The sequence below is a fragment of the Borostomias antarcticus genome (genome assembly GCF_949987555.1).
Source record: "Borostomias antarcticus genome assembly, chromosome: 9".
NCBI lineage: Eukaryota > Metazoa > Chordata > Actinopteri > Stomiiformes > Stomiidae > Borostomias > Borostomias antarcticus.
In genome coordinates, this window is record NC_140242.1 from 21,365,929 (window position 1) to 21,383,017 (window position 17,089).

Genomic DNA, 17,089 nt, shown 5'->3' on the forward strand with positions numbered 1-17,089 from the left:
AATCCTGCAGACACACATCCACCCACACACGCCACCGAAAACATTCGCCCTGCGCTGTCACTGAGTTAATTAATGAATTAAAGAGGAGCACTGCTATGGGTGTTTGACTGCTCCTTTTAATGTTGCATCAAACACACAAACACACACATCCTGTCTTTCCTTAAAAAAATGACAGAAATAATGTATCTGTTTCTTTGAGAGGAACAGAGTTTCAAAGGTGAAAACAAGATTGGCAATGTACAATTAACTATCATCCACACACACACACACACACACACACACACACACACACACCCTTCCTCTTTAAACATCATATATTCTAAAAAGTGTATTAATGCAAAAAGGGCATTCAGGTGCATACATCCATTGAGATGGTCATTACTATATCATCTGACTTATAAATAGGATTTAATAATATTTTCCCCATCCTAGTAGAATACAAATCTAAAATAAACTGAAGAGACCATTCAACGGAAAGAAAATTTACATTTCAGCATTCAAATGGTTTATACAAAAAAAAAAAAAACACTAAGGGTTTACTTTATATCATTATTACGACATTTTGGATGTTTGACCTCTTGGGCAACATTTAAATTATGATGACCATAGAACATCTGGCTGCTCTTATTATCATTTGAAAATACTAGACTCCCAACCTCTAACAATCTCAGAAATCTAAGGAGGCAAATATGTCATCAATATCATCCTTGTTCACAGGGGATGGGTTCTGGACACTAGCCTCAGGTGCCTCCTTACTGTTGCTGGTACTGGACATATCATTTCCTTTGGACACATTCTCCAGTGGGTCGTTAAGAGACAACAAATCAGTCCTCTTCCTGTGTCGTTTTGACTGTTTTCTGTTGATGCAGACTCTAGATCTGATGGTTTGGACTTTGGTTCTGAGTGGTTGAAAGCGTGTTCTTGGATGAGCGCTCCTCCACAGGGTGTTCAGAGGCTGACAGGTCCTGGGTCCAGCTCGCCTCAGCGTCAAGGCCCAGCTGACTTCCTGTTTGTAGTGTCTCAGCTTCCTCTGCACTCTAGAAAGACCAAGAACAAATCATGCAGGCACAATAACCATGTGGTCTAACTCGAAGATCTTGAACATTTAGTTTGTTTTTGGGGAGTGGGGGCAGGGCTGAGTAATAGGATGATGGAATTGTGGTCGTCATTGACGGTGACATGACAGAAGATATCTAGCCAATTTGAATTTGAGTGGCACTCCATAGTAGGGAGACGTCAATAAGCGCAAAATGGAACAGCATGAATCAGAAAGTGAAATGCCTATTCCTACTTGCAAAATTCAATAGCCTATTTTCAATAAGTATGCAGCAGACACTTGAGAGAATGCAAGACATCGAGATACTACTGTAGACACAAACCCAAGGACACTGGTTTCTCGGGACCACATGCCAAAAGGCCTATTCTAGATTATATAAAAGTGGCAGTTTACTTTAGACGTACATGCAGTTTTTAACATAATGCAATTGCTGAAAATGTAGGATGGATAGCCTAGTTAATGCAACTGAAGTCTAAAAAGCCATACATAAGCGCTTCACCTTTGTAATGTTATGGTTGTGAATATTGAAAACATCTGACCGCACCTTGGAGGGTAATAATTCAATTTAATATAGGCTACCATAGCAAACTAGTGTATCGTCAGTGCCCCGAGTACCTGTGACCTGCTGCCTCTAGATGTTTCATCTGTTGACACCGCAGGTGCAGGAACGCCAGACGACCTTTCTCCTGCTTCAGCTTCTTGCGTTTGCACCATTGCATCGATTCCTCGAGGTCGGTGGCCATGTCCCTGAAGGTGGCTGCAGCTTTGACCTGCTTCACAAACTTCTTCTTCTGACCAAGCGTCACGGCGTCCAGTGGAAAAGACGGCTCTTGTGCTACTACCAGCTGCATGAAGAGGAATTAAAACACCACCGCTTAGGAGGATAAGAGATAGTGCACTCACATGGAGAGCACGGAGAGGCCCCAGGTTATTTTGTTGTTTGTTTGTATTCTAATTTCTACTTTTGTGTTTAGTGGAAATTGAAAATTGAGTATTAGAGTTTGTCTGTAGCATAATCCTGGAGCTGTCAGCAACATTTCACTGTGACTCCACTGTACATTACATGTGACACATAAGGAATCTGGATCTTGAATCTTAATCACAGCTCAAGTATGAAAGGGGAGGAAATAAATTACATTTTCTTAAGCAATAAGTATTGCCTTATACCATCAAGACGTAGATTACACTATAGATAGATATCCTACCAAAAGCCAGACTTACATGATCATTGATTCCTCCTTGGGCTTGTTTCAGCAAAGCCTTCACATCAAATCCAGGCACAACTGGAATGGCAACAGTACATGCTCGGTAAACAGAAACAAAGGTCCTAACAGAAGACCAAAAAATAAAACCTAGTCATTGCCATTAGCTACTGTACCTGAATCACCCATCCTTCGGACTGAGACTGCTTTTCCTAAGTCCAATCTTCTCCCACTTTTCCTGCTAGCTCCAGGTCTAACCTCTGGCTGCTTCCTCTGCTCCCCAGGCACCTCTTTAAAAAGCCTGGTGAGCAGGGAGGATCTGGATATCCCTTTTATCCTGCGGACCTTGGGGGCCCCGGATGGCTCAATCTTCAGTAGGGGGGAGTCGGGGGGCCCCAGGAATTCGGTCATGTCTGCTGGTAGTGTGAAGTCATGGAGGTAGGGCATGGGCTGAGCCTGGGACACCTCCCTCAGCAGCTCCAGGATCCGCTGGTAAAGAGGGGCCAAGCTAACGAGGATACCTTGGAAAAACACCCTGAGGGGCCCACGACACGATAGCCATCAACAGTGGTGTGGATTAAAAGGTTGAAAGTGCTGAAATATTGTACCACACTAAATCACCCATTTAAAATACAAAAAATGTGTTTGTGTGCATGCTTGCATGGGTATGTATTTCTATGGGGATGTCGCAAACCCACTCATGACCGAAGTACTCACCTCAGTCGACTGACCATGCTTACGAGCACCACATTCAAGACCATGAACTCCCCCCACTGGAGATGCTGTCTTATAAGTCTTGAGAACGTCTAGGTCAAGGCCAGAATACAAAACACTCGAACCAGCTAAACACTTCTATTTTGGAGACAGTCAGTAGGGTGGCCTCGTTCTACAGGAAGAAGGATACACGAAGGCTCTGGAGCAGTGGTCGAGAACGCAGCTCATCAGGCTGGCAGCTCCCAGCGCTTTCAGACAGAACCACTCCAGCATAGGTTGACTAGGAACTTCACACTGGCCCGCCTCGATCGCTAGCTGCCTGCACGCATAACGCACACACACACACACACCACACAGTCTACTGTGACTGGTTTAATAGCCTATATCATGTTGCTCAATATATGATGATGTGGAGGGGACATGTACCGTTGCACTTTCTTTGGACATAGTTCCCCCAAGTCCAGGAGGGCTACATCCAACTTCATTTCCTTTAACCGGTTGATGCATTGTTCAACCTGCAGAGACATGGTTTCATAAGCCAATAACGCAACCATCACATTCCCATAAAGAATATCAACTGATGCAACTGATGACTAACCTTGTGGCTAACCAGCTATGGTTGGTCACATAAACAGCTGACTGACCGGAAACACTCTCACCTGTTTGATAACTCTGAGAGGCTTGTGTTGTCTGAAGCTGTTGTTTAGAAGGTAGAGCAACTCGTACAGAACCCGTATCTCTGTTTGGAGAAGTCGACTCTCAAGTAACCTCCGGACTTTGTCGTTCTCCTCTAAAATGTGTTTTATAGTCGTATCTAGGTACAAAACAAGACATGTACATGAACACTGCACGGGCAAAATAATTCAGTTCATTTAAATCTGGACTGTCTTGGCTGCTTGCATTCAGACCGTCATATGGGACAAACACTTCCAACCATTTCCACGTGGTTACTAATATGTGGTTTGTGTACATTTACGTGTATAAAATTGCTCATAATAACCGTCCATTAAGCTATATATCTCATGCTGGACATTAATAAAAGAGATGGCTACCTGTTGTGATACTGAAAGGTATACGAACACTTGAAATGGCACTTGGAAAGGGAATGTTTACTCTGTTCCACGGTTCTTCAGCCATGCTTACTTTCCGGGCAGAAATCCAGGAAGTATCAGACAACCAATCAGAAAAAAGCTAGCATAAGCGTCACTATTCATAAAAAGACAGTGACATCTTTTTTCAATGTAGCTTGTGCATTATAACTTTAATACAAATATGTATTCAATGACATAAAACATAAAAAGCAATACAGTAGCTCTCAGGTGTGCTGAGATATCCAGGTGAGGACCTGTGAGTTCACTTCATCCATAACAGATTCCTCAGACCTTCCTTTCAGGGTGAGTCCATGGCTTCCTCCCTCGACACAGAAGACCGTAGCTGGAGCCTTCATCTCCTTCACTACCTCCCCCAGGAGAGTCTGCAGCAGGGGACAGGGAATAGTATTATCACTATTGCTATTTATAATAATATATTATACCAATTGATATAATTATACATTGCACTTAGAGCCTTTCCGTATGCTCAAAACGCCAAAGTAAGTTAAATACTTTATGTTGTAATAATGTACAATATTAAGCAAGAGAAATAATGTATGCAGATAATAAAAGATAGTAGGGACTAGGCTTCACAATGAGTGTGTATGATGATGATGATGATGATGATGATGATACATTCAAAACAGTGAATGTAAAATGAGAATAACTGGTTCTGTATAAGGGTCCTGCGAGGATTGATCTGAGTGCTGGGCTATACGTCCTGAATCACATGCTTCTACTTTTTACTTCCAGTACGTACTTTGCACAGTACGCATACAATTGGGACATATTACTTTGTCATAACATTGCGCCTTGAAATTTGACCACATCCATCACTGTCCATAAAACGACATTCGTCCACAGCTGTCACGACTTGCACATGTGGCATAATTTCCGTTGCGCACAGGATTGTGGGTCAGAATAGCCAGAAAAGCCTGCTGGTTTGTATACTTATACGGATGTACTGTAATAGGATATTCTGGTATTTTTGCCATACTGCATGTAGCATACTATGTATTGGAAGAACAAAAAGTCGAAAAATAGTTTGCGCTCTTTTCAACTTGTCCAAAAATATATATTTGTATCAGGTGCATGAGGCAAAAGCATAAATGGAAGGTGCTCACACACTGACATAAGTAATGTCCACACTTAGGTTAAGGAGGCAAAAATATATTCTAAATCTTTTCAAAACACATCCATGGCAGACTGATGAAGGTAATCTTACATAAACATTTCTCTCTGTTTTTCTCAGACTACACTCTTTGGTAGCACTAATGTTTTGTACAGCACCATGTTTTGAAAAGATTGACAATATATATTTGCATCCTTAACCTCAGTGTGGACATCCCCTTTGTCTCACATCAGTGTGTGAGCACCTTCATTTTTGATACTCTGTTTTGGGACATACTACATCCTTTTTTGGCTTACTGTATAATATGAAAGTATGTGATTCAGGACGCAGCCCTGGTCTATATTCGTGATTCGTTTTTGACATTCTCACCTTGTCACACATGTTGTCCTCAGTGCCCGACACAAACAGCACAGGCACCTCCTCGGGCAGCCCCCTGAGGTCCTCGCTCCTCTGGCGGTGGGCTTGTTTCTGTCCTGGGGGATGCAGGGGGAAGGACAGACAGACCAGGCCCTGGACTGCATCTCCTGCACCATCACTACTAAGCTGCTTGGCCAGGGAGGAGGCAGCACGAGACCCCATAGACCTGCCTGGTGGGGTTCACACAGTAGGTCCAAACTGTCTCAATAGGCTACATTGGTCAATATGTACAATGATATGGTTAATAGGGATGTGACTGATTTAGAAAAAATAGTTTAGTTTAGTTTGATTTCATGTCCACTTACCTCCAAGAAATATGTTTCTAAGATTGAATTTCTCGAGGCCTTTCAAATAATCCTGCAAATTGAAAATAAAAAGATGACAAACAAAAATAACTGCTTTTCCTCTTTATTCTTAAGTAAAATCGGCCAGCTAAGGCTTACCCAAACGGCATGATAAGCCTTCACCCTGTAACCAAGGTTCCCACCCTTGCATGTGAACCGGAGGCAAAGTATCCCATTCGAGGCGACAGCATGAGCAAGAGAAGTCAGATGCTTGAAGTTCATATCCCCACCAGCCCCGTGCGTGAGGATGACAGCGGTCTGTACGCTGCTGGTTTCTGCAGGTGAAGTCAGCGCACCTTCGAGAGTTTTTCCCCCGAAAGGTATCATCAACTTGTCCTGCAAAAAACGCTATCTTAGATGAACATCAACTGCATATTATTGATGATAACACAGAACCTCATTCCTGGCTATTACCTCGTGAAACATCCCCATTTGTTTATTTTGCGGTCTCTTCACTCCGCCGATTTCCATCTTGTGTGAAAATATCGGTCTATGGTAATACAACGACATCTAGTGTGTGGGAGTCCATATTGCTAGGGCATGACTCAGAAGAAATAACTTAAACTGCTGTTTATAAAATAAAATAAACCACGTTTTTAAGAAATATATTTCTCGACCCACTGTTTCATAACAAACATTGTTAGTTACCATCAAATCAGTAATATAACGTAACATAACGAATAGCAAGAAAATAGAAATACATTATTGGTAGGCCTACATTGCTGCTGCCTTTAGTGCAAATGTATTCCACAAACTCTTCATGCCATTTTTAGGCGTTGGTTGTTTTTTTGGCCTACCAAAAAAGTGATTAGTTAACTCCAACTGATTCAAAATGCTGCAGCACTTGTTCTTACAAAGACCCGAAGGAGGATTCACATCACACCAGTTTTAAAATCACTACTGGTTACCTGTCAGATTAAGAATATATTTTAAGATTATTGTATCAGTCTATCAATCAAAATATAATCATGGATTTAAATATGGATATGACATATATTTCTAAATATATGTCAGACATGCTTTTAAAGTATACTGTACACCTAGTAGGCCCCTCAAGTCCTCTGGCACAGAGCTAAGTGGTTCCTAGAGCCAGGATTAGAGGCATGGGTGGGCAGCCTTCAGTTCTAGTTCGTATGTCCCCAGCGTTTGGAACACCTGCCAGAGGACCTGAGAATGTCTGAGACCGGGGTCACCTTTAAGTGAGATCTTAACACATACCTTTTTAATATTGTTTTTACCATGTAGCTTTACTTGTGTTAATATCTAAATATATTGTGTTCTATTTTTCTTTTATTATTTCTATGTAATTAATTTTATTGTTTCTTTGAAATCTGTTCTCATTGTGTATACATGATTGTGCTTTACATAAAAAGAGATGGATAAAAACAATGTGCTACATTGATTTGTATAAATGGTGTTATAGAAATAAAATGACATTGACATAGATTTGTGTTGGTCTACTTTGCATAGGAGCCTCTACTTGTAGGCTAATCTTAAAAAGTGGCCAAGTGCCTACGCAACTTTGATACAGTCTTCAATACAATGGCCATCCCATACTGTACATAGTAAGCAAAACAAGGAGAAGACACAAGCATTGTAAGCAACATTGAAAAAATATTTATTATAAAAATGTGGAACATTCACCGCATGGAGACCGCACCACAATTCACATCGGCAATTATTTTACAATACAAGCACATAATGTAAAAAATGTTATTGTTTTATAATACTACAGTGGACCAATCAGAGTTCATCCTTGGGCTGTAAACAAAACAAAAAATACATGTTAGACTTGATTTGGAACAGGATTGATGCCAGAGTTATAAAAGCATTTTGAAAAATAAAGCATTATAAAATCATGTTGAGTCATAAAACTTCTGCCTTTGAATACATCAATGCGGGTGAAGCTTTGATCAATCTGCAAACTTTATATCAAAAAAGAACTTCAAAGGATTGTGTAAGAATTTAGTGGGTTTTGACATTTATGATCTTGTGAATTTTTGTGTGTATTTTGTGACACATTTGTCAAGGAAGTCCCACAAATCAAGTTGAATTTGACTGAGCATCCTATTTCCACATGTCAGTTTTCACATCACTATTGACCCACCATTGACCTATGTGGGGGATCATCTACTCTAATCGCCTATTCCGAAAAAATAGATCCCAGTTCAAGGCCAAGCTACTGTACGTGGATGCAGACATCTGTAACTGTGCAATCTTCTGTTTCCTTCACCAACAGCAGCACTGAGGTGAGGTGGGTTGACTGGTCCATGTATGTAGGTTTTGCTTGACATTTAAATTCATCCACTTAGAAGATACCATTTTGGAGATAAAATACACATACGAGTGGGAACCACGTGTCCATTACCAATTGAGCGAGGGAGACAGATAGTTGATCTATTCTTTGAACGACAATGATATTGTGTTATTAACCCTGTGGCCGTACTTACCATTGACCCGTGGCAGAAGCATGGGAAGAGGTCATCGGAGGGCTGCGGTACTCGTTCCATACCCTCTCGAACCTTGGGCTCTGTCACCTGGCGCTTGGCATACTCCTGGAAAAGAAGAAAAGGATGAAAGATGATGTAATGTGGGGCGGCTGTGCCTCAGGAGGTAGAGCGGGTCGTCCAATGATAGTAGGGTCGGCGGTTCGAATCCCGGCTCCTGTCCACATGTCGAAGTGTCCTTGGGCAAGACACTGATCCCCGAAGTGCTCCCAACGAGTAGGTTAGCACCTTCCATGGCAGCTGTCACAACCATTTACAACCATAATAGGAAGAAGTTAACCTTCCATTTTCTGTCATTCATTTTAATCATCTATAGATCCTAATCAAAGGAGTCAGAGTAATTATAAACTAGAAATGTGCAATTTGGGGAAACTGCAAGTGTGGTTGCCCATTCTGTCATTATTACTTAGTGTTGGGTGTGTGTATGGTGTGTATGGTGTGTGTGTGTGTGTGTGTGTGTGTCTTGAGTGTGTGCATGTGTGTGTTGGATGTTGTGTGCATGCACTTGTAGTTCTTTATTTAGAATAAATTTTGATTTTACAACCTATGGTTCAAGAGTTACAGACCAAAAGGTAAAGTGGGCTGTTATAGCGCCACCGTGAGGCCCATCATTGTAATTCTTTTTTTCCCTGAGTAGGACTCTTGACTGTTAACCAAGTTTGGTAACTGTAGACCTAAAGATTTCCGAGATAAAAAAATATTTGAACTGGAGATTTTCCCTATTCCCATTCAAGTCAATGGGGAATTTTAATTCACTAATAAATTAATATAAATTAAACTATCAAAGATATTGCTTAGCAATAAGGAAGCACACGATTCACAATGAAGCCGGTCGATTTGACATATGACTCATGTGTGTGCCGTTAGAACTGTGGGAGGAGTAGCGTGGCAAACTTTTGGGGTTGCTCTAGATCCAAACAAACAGATAAAGTCGACCAAGTACTAGAGTGTGTTGCCCTTCGGGGCAACCACACTAATAATTTGAAACAGAATATATATTACTCACACAGTCAGTTACAGTAAGGAGAAGGCATTCATACCGACATGTTTACTGTTACTGTGGGTTTCTGCACACAACATACAGTGTGTATACAAAACATGCACATTGCATCACAAAAACACCCAAGTAGCAACGTCCCCTTTCACCTCAGACACCTCCACATCTAAAGCAAATAGAGCTTTATGGCCGACAATCTACTTTGAGCCAGAAAATGTGTTTAAACATTAATTATTGTAGTGCTTCTGGGTTATGGGCTCCAATAAAGCACTCTAGAGCCACATCACCACTGTTCTCTGGGGTTGTGCCACTTTGCCTACGTGTCATGTCGACCTGGAAGAAACCAGGAGTGGGCGTGAGACAGCGAACGGCAATCAACAAACAGCCACAACAGTTGTTGGAAGTCAGGTATAGTATGCCTCTTCCAAGGTCAGCATTCCAGCCCACTATAAAAACATATAACTTGTGCTAATACAAGCAAAAACTGATTCTAAAAACAAATAAAAAATCCACAACATGTTGTGTGCCATGTTTACCCTGTTGCCTATAGGAGGGGCCACACACGACTTATGAAGTTCGAATCATGGGAGTTGTAGTCCCGTATTACGAGTCGATTCATGAGTGAATGAACACATGGAGGCACCTGGGTGTGATAAAGGTGAGCGGTCAACAGTGTGTGATTGTCGGTGGCAGTCGTGCAGTGACCTAACCCAAGAACACCCTGCCTTCATCTGAGTGCCTATTGTCCTTGAGGTAGCTGTATAAAAATGACAGGTACAGTAGAGATAGGGAGATAAGATAGGCGAGCTGATAATGATAAGACCTGGTTGCTTGAAACAGGAGATGGTTGGTTTGCACAAAGTTGTTAAAAAGGTATGCAGTACCTTAGGCACACATCAGAATACGCGTAAGGCATTTCCATATCTTAAACCTGATGTACTGCATGTGGTTTCACACTCAACAGGGAGTGAAGATGATCTGAATCTTGTGTTTTCATTTCTAGAGTTGTGTGTTATGTCAGCCTTCTCAGCCCCACTCAACAGTTACCGTACGCAAGTATGTTACCTGGAAAAGTTTGTAGTAGTAACAGAATATACTGTCTCCCATGAGATGATCGCGGGCAAATTGTTGAGCAGCCATTGCAATTTTCCTTGCCTGGAAGAGAAGAATAAGTGTGAGAACTTAGAATGATGTAAAACATGACATATTTAAGAAACCTACAACCTAACAATCATGTTAAATCCTGCTTAACATTTGATAGCTCGTTCGTTATCCATTAGTGGTCATCTTCCTCACCTCTTGGTCATGCTGGCGGGCCCAGGTGATCTTGTCCAGCAGGTCTCCCAGGTCAGCCCTGATGGGGACGTAGTGTTGCCAGGGCAGCAGCTGGCTGTAGAAGTGTTCGTAGTAGCCGGAGTCCTGCTTCAGAACCACGCTGTCCCCCGCCAGCAGGTAGGGGAGCCTGTAGGCTGCCACGGTCCCGTCAATGTTGATCTGGTATTTGTACTGCGAGAGGAGGGGGGGGGGGGGGGGGGGTCGCATTGATGAGTGTTAATTTAAGTCACTGCGTAAAATGTTAGATTGTAAGCATGCGTTTTTGTTTTAGTAATTGCAGAGATTTGATTAAGATGTATTTGAACTTATATCAACGGAATTATTGCAACCAAGGGCTGTACTCATATTTTAGTAGGTTTAATAAATCATTAAGAAGTTATTGGACTACACACAATTTTATATGTACTATCCATTTCAATGTACATGTGGAACTGTGGATGGTTGGCAATATCGCCCACATGTGAGCCAACCAACCTTTTTTACGACTGTAAAATGTACTCACTGATCCTCTGTTTTCATGCTTGGCCATGTGTATATGGCCTTGTAAAGTTAACTGTTAAAACCAACAAATTGTTGCATTACATTTACCTTTGCCAATAAGGCCAATCTTTTTTGTTTGTTTGTGTGTTTGCTTTCAACGGCTTTTAACCTTGAGGTAAATGCAGGCCTATTATGACACGGATCACATATTTCTTCTGGCACCTAATGAAAGCAAGATGAGGCTAAATGTAATATTATATATTATATGCTCGCAGGAGAAACAGGTGTTCACACTTGTGTGTGAACTTGTGCGTGTCCACTTGTGTGTGAACACCCTAAACCAAACTGAGCCATGCCGGTCTGGTTACACATCCACCACAGTCTCTCGTAATATAGTGGGAGAATAATATCAAAATAAGTTATCGGGGGCAGCGTGGTGCAGCTTCATGACCACGAAGCCAACATTGGCTGTTCATACCATGGCTGCGTTGGTGCTTCACACATCCGTCTCACCTTGAAGAAGTCAAAGAAGGAGACATGCTTGACCAGCGGTCCGTAGAGGCTTTCGTCGTGTTTGAAGAAGAAGAAGTTGGTGAACGCGGCGTCCACCATGTGAGGGTGAGCCCGCGCCAGCTTCACCAGCTCCAGGCGCTCCTTGCGGCTGTCGCGCCCCCTCCAGAAGGCCGAGGTGTTCTTCTCGTCCCACGGAGGCCCCGTATTGGCCTGAACAGACATCATGTCCAGACTCACTCTGCTCATTGGAGAAGCAATGTGTCAATAAATGGGATTTGATACTCTACCTTTGAAGAGCTACTCAGTGGTTAACGGAGCTATCGTATGCAATCAAGTGGGGAAATTCTGACTTGATATTAATGTTATTTTTACTCAAGAATTGTCAGACCTATCGCTACACTTAACATTTCTGTACATGGTCTTCATATCACAGTATGCATGTATTAACAGGAGAGCCAAGGAGGAGTCATCGGTGGGCCTTGCCTTCCCATGGTCTCCAGGACAGACTCTGTGAGGTCATACGTCGGCATGACAATGTCTCGGGTGTCGTTGGAGCCGCACCACGAGAAGATGGGGTGGAGCTTCTCTGAGGGCCTCCTCTTCTCCAGGGGCCAGTCCCCCAGGTTCACGAAGAACTCCACGTCAGGGACGCGCACCTGGCCATACAGAAGACACGGAGCTTAGAACCTGCATCTGACGATAGACACGGCTCTGAACTCTCAACACCGCTGCAATGCCAAAGAGAGGACTCTAAATCTGTCAATAAACCTAGTCCTGGACATCTTTACATTATTTACATCATGTCACTTCCACTGAGATTCAATTGTTTGGAGTTGCTCCCTTGCAGCCATACATTTGTGAAATTAACCAAAGCAGCTTGTTAATTTACACGTCATTTACACTGTAAATTATTTAAGTTAATCTTATCTTAAAATCTGTCATTTGTGCATTCCTACTGTTACACATTCCATGGAATGACACTGCCCTCTAGGGGTCATTTGGGCAACTAACAACAACACTTTCAGTGTTTAAGGTTTCCCAGGTCCCACTGTAGATGATCATTTCATCCTGAGCACTCACCTTCCTGGTCAAAGAGAGGAGGAAGGCATCCATGAAGATCCTGAATCCCACATGTTCTCCTAGCGTCTTGATGTAGACCTAAAATAAATTGAAATATAAATGTGACAGATCAGAGCTGCAGTGCTCCGATGAAGCTAAACATCGTCGTATTTGATAACAGTTTAACATTCATGTTGATGTACATTGGAGTAAGCTGGTGTATGTCATTGCGGGGTACTACAATATAATAACAAGGTCGGCAGTTAGATCCAACTGTCGCTATACAAGCTCCCCGCAGACCAGCTCTATGTGGCCTACCGCTCTGTGCAACCAGTGCCAATTACCCAGGGCTGTCTGACATGGCTTGGCACACACACAAACACCAACACGCTGTCCCCCTGCGTTTGGTCAGCATGCATGTGATTGTAAACAAGACAAGAGGATCCTGCCAGAGCCTTCCCACTGTGTTTTGGATACCAAGTACAGACAGTGATCAAATAAATATGATGTGTGTCAAGAGAGAAGTCTTTCTCAGAAGCACAGTCTAATGTGCATGCAGCAAGAGTGACTTGCTGAAAGTTTTTTTTTTTGTGTGGTTTAAATCATACCATCTGACAGTTCTTGTGCTATTATAGACTGCCAGTACTGTTCCACACCTGTTAGCCAGAGAGCAAGGAATGGCATAATTAGAGGTATCCTGGACAGCTGCCATGAATGGTGCTTCTCAGGAGGGTTCAACCCAGCTGGCTATCATTAAGGCTGTTCTCTCATACAGGTGTGTAAAAAAGACAGACTGTGAGTATTTCACCCTCTAATTGTGTGGCCTCTGTCTAGTTATCCAAATACTTTTAATATCCCGCTAAAATGTAAACTGCCATTCGCCACAGAATACTGTGCTGTATAAAAACCTCAGCTGGGTTTCAAGTTCCAACAAATAGTTTTTTGAAAATGTTTCTTGTGAACTGTAAAGAAATTATGTACAATGTACGTACTACTATAATCCACCTTTAGTTTGATCTTAAAGTGGCCATCAGCAACCATTTCCAGACTACTACAACATTACTGAGCTCAGTGGCCTTGTGGTTAGAGTGTCTGCTGGGTTTCGATCCCCGGCCAAGTCATATCAAAGACTATAAAAATAGTACCCATTGCTTCCCTGCTTGGCACTCAGCATCAAGTGCTGGATTGGAGGTAAGTCTGTGCGACATACTCGCGTCATGTCCAGGGGGTGTACTTGTACATGAAGCTGCCTCACGCTAAGGAATCAGGAGATACTGTAGGATCCTGCCCTTTGAGCCACTAGGCTTGAGAACCATTGGTTCCCAAGGCTACTTACTTACTTACAACATTACTGAACATTTTACATATGAAGATTTTGCGACATTGAGAGAAATGTGAATTCTATTGGTTTGAAACATGTGAAGCACACAATTGTTAATGTGTGTCACACATCAACCTGCAAACATAGAGCTCAAGTGAAATTTGCAGGCTGTCTCGACGCCATGTAAACAAATAAATAATATACACTTCCTGTGTGGTGCCATGCTGTGTGCTTTGGAAAATATACCACAGTAGAAAGGCTGATGTCATACAGAGCGCCCGTACTCTGACTGGAGGAAAGCTGCATTCATGGATCCACGGTAGGGCTGGGTTAAAAAAAAAAAGATTAATCAAATGATTCAGAATCGATTCATGAATCCCAAAATCGATCTTTTATTTAATGAATGAATAAATGAAGGAATGAATAGTTCATTAATTCATTCAATGATTCATTCATTAATTTTTGGGAAACAGTATCGATACCCAGTCCTAGTATTGATGTGTTGCATAACTTGGCAGTCATGTAATTAAGGTTACAGCTAAAAAAAAAAAGTTTTAAGTAACACTAACCGAATCGATATTGAAACGAATCGAATTGAATCGTGATAATCGATTCTGAACCTTGTGAATCGGAATCGAATCGATTCTTGAAATTCGAATCGATACCCAGCCCTAATCCACGGTATGAACCTTATTGTCTTTGATGGTGTAGTGGCACAGACTCTGTCTTTGGCCGAAGCGCTGGGGGATCTCCAGGGCGTTGCGGTCGGGGTCCACCCTGGGGTAGAGGGCCAGGTCGCTCTCCATCTGGGGGAAGGAGGCGGGACAGTGCATGTGCTGCAGCCAATCAGCACCGCTGGGCCGCGGGCAGTCACAGCCCTCGTGGTACACTGGACCTACCCAGAGAGAGAGACAGAAAGAGAAGGGGAAGGAAGAACATTTGAGCAACGCTTCCTTCATTCACCTCTGATGGTGTATGCGTGTGTGTGTGTGTGGAGAGAGAGAGAGAGAGAGAGAGTGAGAGGCCATGTGTGTCAAGTCATTAATTGTTCCCAAGTCTTCTTGTGGTGCCAATACTCCATTCCCAGAAGGCTACTGTACCTTTCAAGATAAATGGAGACTTGGCAACATCCAGGCCTCCCAGCAGAACGTGGATGTGAAGGTCTGTGTAACTGGCGTACATCCTGTAGCGTACCAGGAAGGACCCATCTCTGCGGTCCAGAACCTGAACCCAGATCCTGGTAAACTGTTCCACCGGAGACACCATCTTCACCTCAAAGGTGTTCTCTCCAGGCGAGGATGTGAGACTGCAACAGGACAGCACAGGTAGAAGCCAGACTCAACTATGCTATCTATACTCCATGTCGAAGGAAATGCCTACCTTGAACGAAGTTCAATTCTTATAGGCAACACCTGAAAACTAAATTAATCCATAGTATGCAAGTCAATATATACTTAATGTCTTTTACATTCTTCAGAATTTTGACTGATTTTGATCCATATTCGTGGGCTATTAGGCCTACTGCAGGTGAAGAATAAGAAATAATTGACATCCACCTGTTGTTGTCGGTGTACAATATCAGCAAACACCAATCACAACAATGAAGTAACCATTACATAGGGAAAGCCTTATAAATCGAGGTAGCCAACCAGAATTGATAGCAGCGGTTTACAAAGAACAGAGATGGGAAGAAAATGACACTGAGCAACCGGACACGCACACAGGACACATTCTTTGGCGCCAGAGTGTTGTTCTACTAGACTAGGCTACTACTGAATGGACTCAATGGTGGTTGTCCCCAAATAAAAACACAATTCTCCCTGAGGACTCGGGTCTCTTATGTCTATCCAATGACGCACATGGCAGTTCAACTTTCAGTTGCAATACACAAGAGCGTGTTTAGGATGTGTAGTAGCCTACCCTATTTACCGCCTTAGCCCATAAACGGTGTAGGCTGTCTGCTTTTGAGGGACAATAACGGCATAGGCCTAGGCTACTTACTTTCTCCCAGATCTGTCCACTGCTTGTATGAAGAAAAAACGAGCTGGAAGAACAATATTTGCTTCCAGTCCAGGGCCCCATACCAAAGTGTTTGCAGCACTCGGGACTGTGCCGGCGAAAACCCCGGGATGTGGTCTCAGACAGTACAGTACAAAGCACGACAACAGTTTACGCAACATGTTAATGATACTCGGCCAACTCTCCTGAGAATACGTTGCTCTGATATTAGTAGGCTATATTCCCTTGACTCTTTACAGCGCAATTCCAACCCTGCAAATTGCCATCACAAATGTCTTGAATCAATGGACAATTCCACATCTGTCGGCCAACAGCAATGTGCACCAGACAATCGGTCTAACACCCTTTCTAGAAAACGCAAGGACACAATGTTTCAATGAGGACTCGCGTAGAAATGGCATTGCGTCTTTCTGTCCGTCCGATGATGCCGTTGTCACATGAATCGCCTATAGTTTTAGATAAAACATGAATACAAATGTATTGCTCGACAGGGAAGAATCGACTTCCACATCTAGAGACATGCAGACAGAGAGACGGTCTGATTGGCCGCTCCCACGTCGGAGGGTTGAACGAGCCGAATGAAAGTAGAGCGTCTCTCTTGATTGGTCGAACAGAAAAGGAACACGCCAGACGTTTGTGTGACACCAGAAGGGGTTAATTTAACTTATGTAAGAGCAGGATGCCTCAGCAGTAGGGAATGTGGAGTTTTACCATCTTTGTCTTCAAATAGTCAATGAATTTCCGAGTCCTTCTTCTTTTTATGCATATTGCCACTTCCAGCCTTTGATTTACTATCAAGGCTATAGCCTGTAATTTGTCCACAGCTGAAATCTATCTATCTATCTATCTATCTATCTATCTATCTATCTATCTATCTATCTATCTATCTATCTATCTATCT

The 17,089-nt window shown here is 42.6% G+C and overlaps 2 protein-coding genes across 3 annotated transcripts; both read right to left on the bottom strand.

The window, feature by feature from the left end:
- Nucleotides 1-281: 281 nt before the first annotated feature.
- On the bottom strand, nucleotides 282-6,284 carry LOC311312887 (nucleolus and neural progenitor protein-like; the record flags this gene model as incomplete). Its single annotated transcript, XM_084442895.1, has 13 exons — nucleotides 282-1,037; nucleotides 1,673-1,902; nucleotides 2,279-2,340; nucleotides 2,436-2,794; nucleotides 2,977-3,054; nucleotides 3,164-3,292; nucleotides 3,400-3,488; nucleotides 3,633-3,787; nucleotides 4,026-4,115; nucleotides 4,294-4,447; nucleotides 5,566-5,779; nucleotides 5,915-5,970; nucleotides 6,057-6,284. 13 exons carry the CDS (start codon nucleotides 6,282-6,284, stop codon nucleotides 668-670), a joined length of 2,214 nt encoding a protein of 737 aa, XP_084299021.1. The 3' UTR covers nucleotides 282-667.
- Nucleotides 6,285-7,625: 1,341 nt separating this feature from the next.
- On the bottom strand, nucleotides 7,626-16,699 carry poglut2 (protein O-glucosyltransferase 2). 2 transcript variants are annotated; one of them, XM_084443190.1, is made up of 10 exons: nucleotides 16,171-16,699; nucleotides 15,270-15,475; nucleotides 14,859-15,064; nucleotides 12,870-12,947; nucleotides 12,273-12,445; nucleotides 11,790-12,027; nucleotides 10,758-10,967; nucleotides 10,527-10,616; nucleotides 8,408-8,512; nucleotides 7,626-7,718 (listed from the first exon to the last, which is right to left on the bottom strand). In XM_084443190.1, exons 1-10 carry the CDS (start codon nucleotides 16,347-16,349, stop codon nucleotides 7,701-7,703), a joined length of 1,503 nt encoding a protein of 500 aa, XP_084299316.1. In that variant the 5' UTR covers nucleotides 16,350-16,699; the 3' UTR covers nucleotides 7,626-7,700. The 2 variants fall into 2 exon arrangements, with proteins under 2 accessions (XP_084299316.1, XP_084299317.1); XM_084443191.1 differs by lacking the exons at nucleotides 14,859-15,064; nucleotides 15,270-15,475; nucleotides 16,171-16,699 and adding an exon at nucleotides 14,416-14,495.
- Between the last annotated feature and the right edge of the window lie 390 nt (nucleotides 16,700-17,089).

Coding starts and splice junctions, on each gene's coding strand:
- poglut2 (XM_084443190.1), bottom strand. CDS start 16,349: ATGTTGCGTAAACTGTTGTCGTGCTTTGTACTGTACTGTCTGAGACCA. Junction 15,476..16,170: donor GTGGACAGATCTGGGAGAAA/GTAAGTAGCCTA, acceptor GTCCTGTTGCAG/TCTCACATCCTCGCCTGGAG. Junction 8,513..10,526: donor ACTACTACAAACTTTTCCAG/GTAACATACTTG, acceptor CTTCTTTTCCAG/GAGTATGCCAAGCGCCAGGT.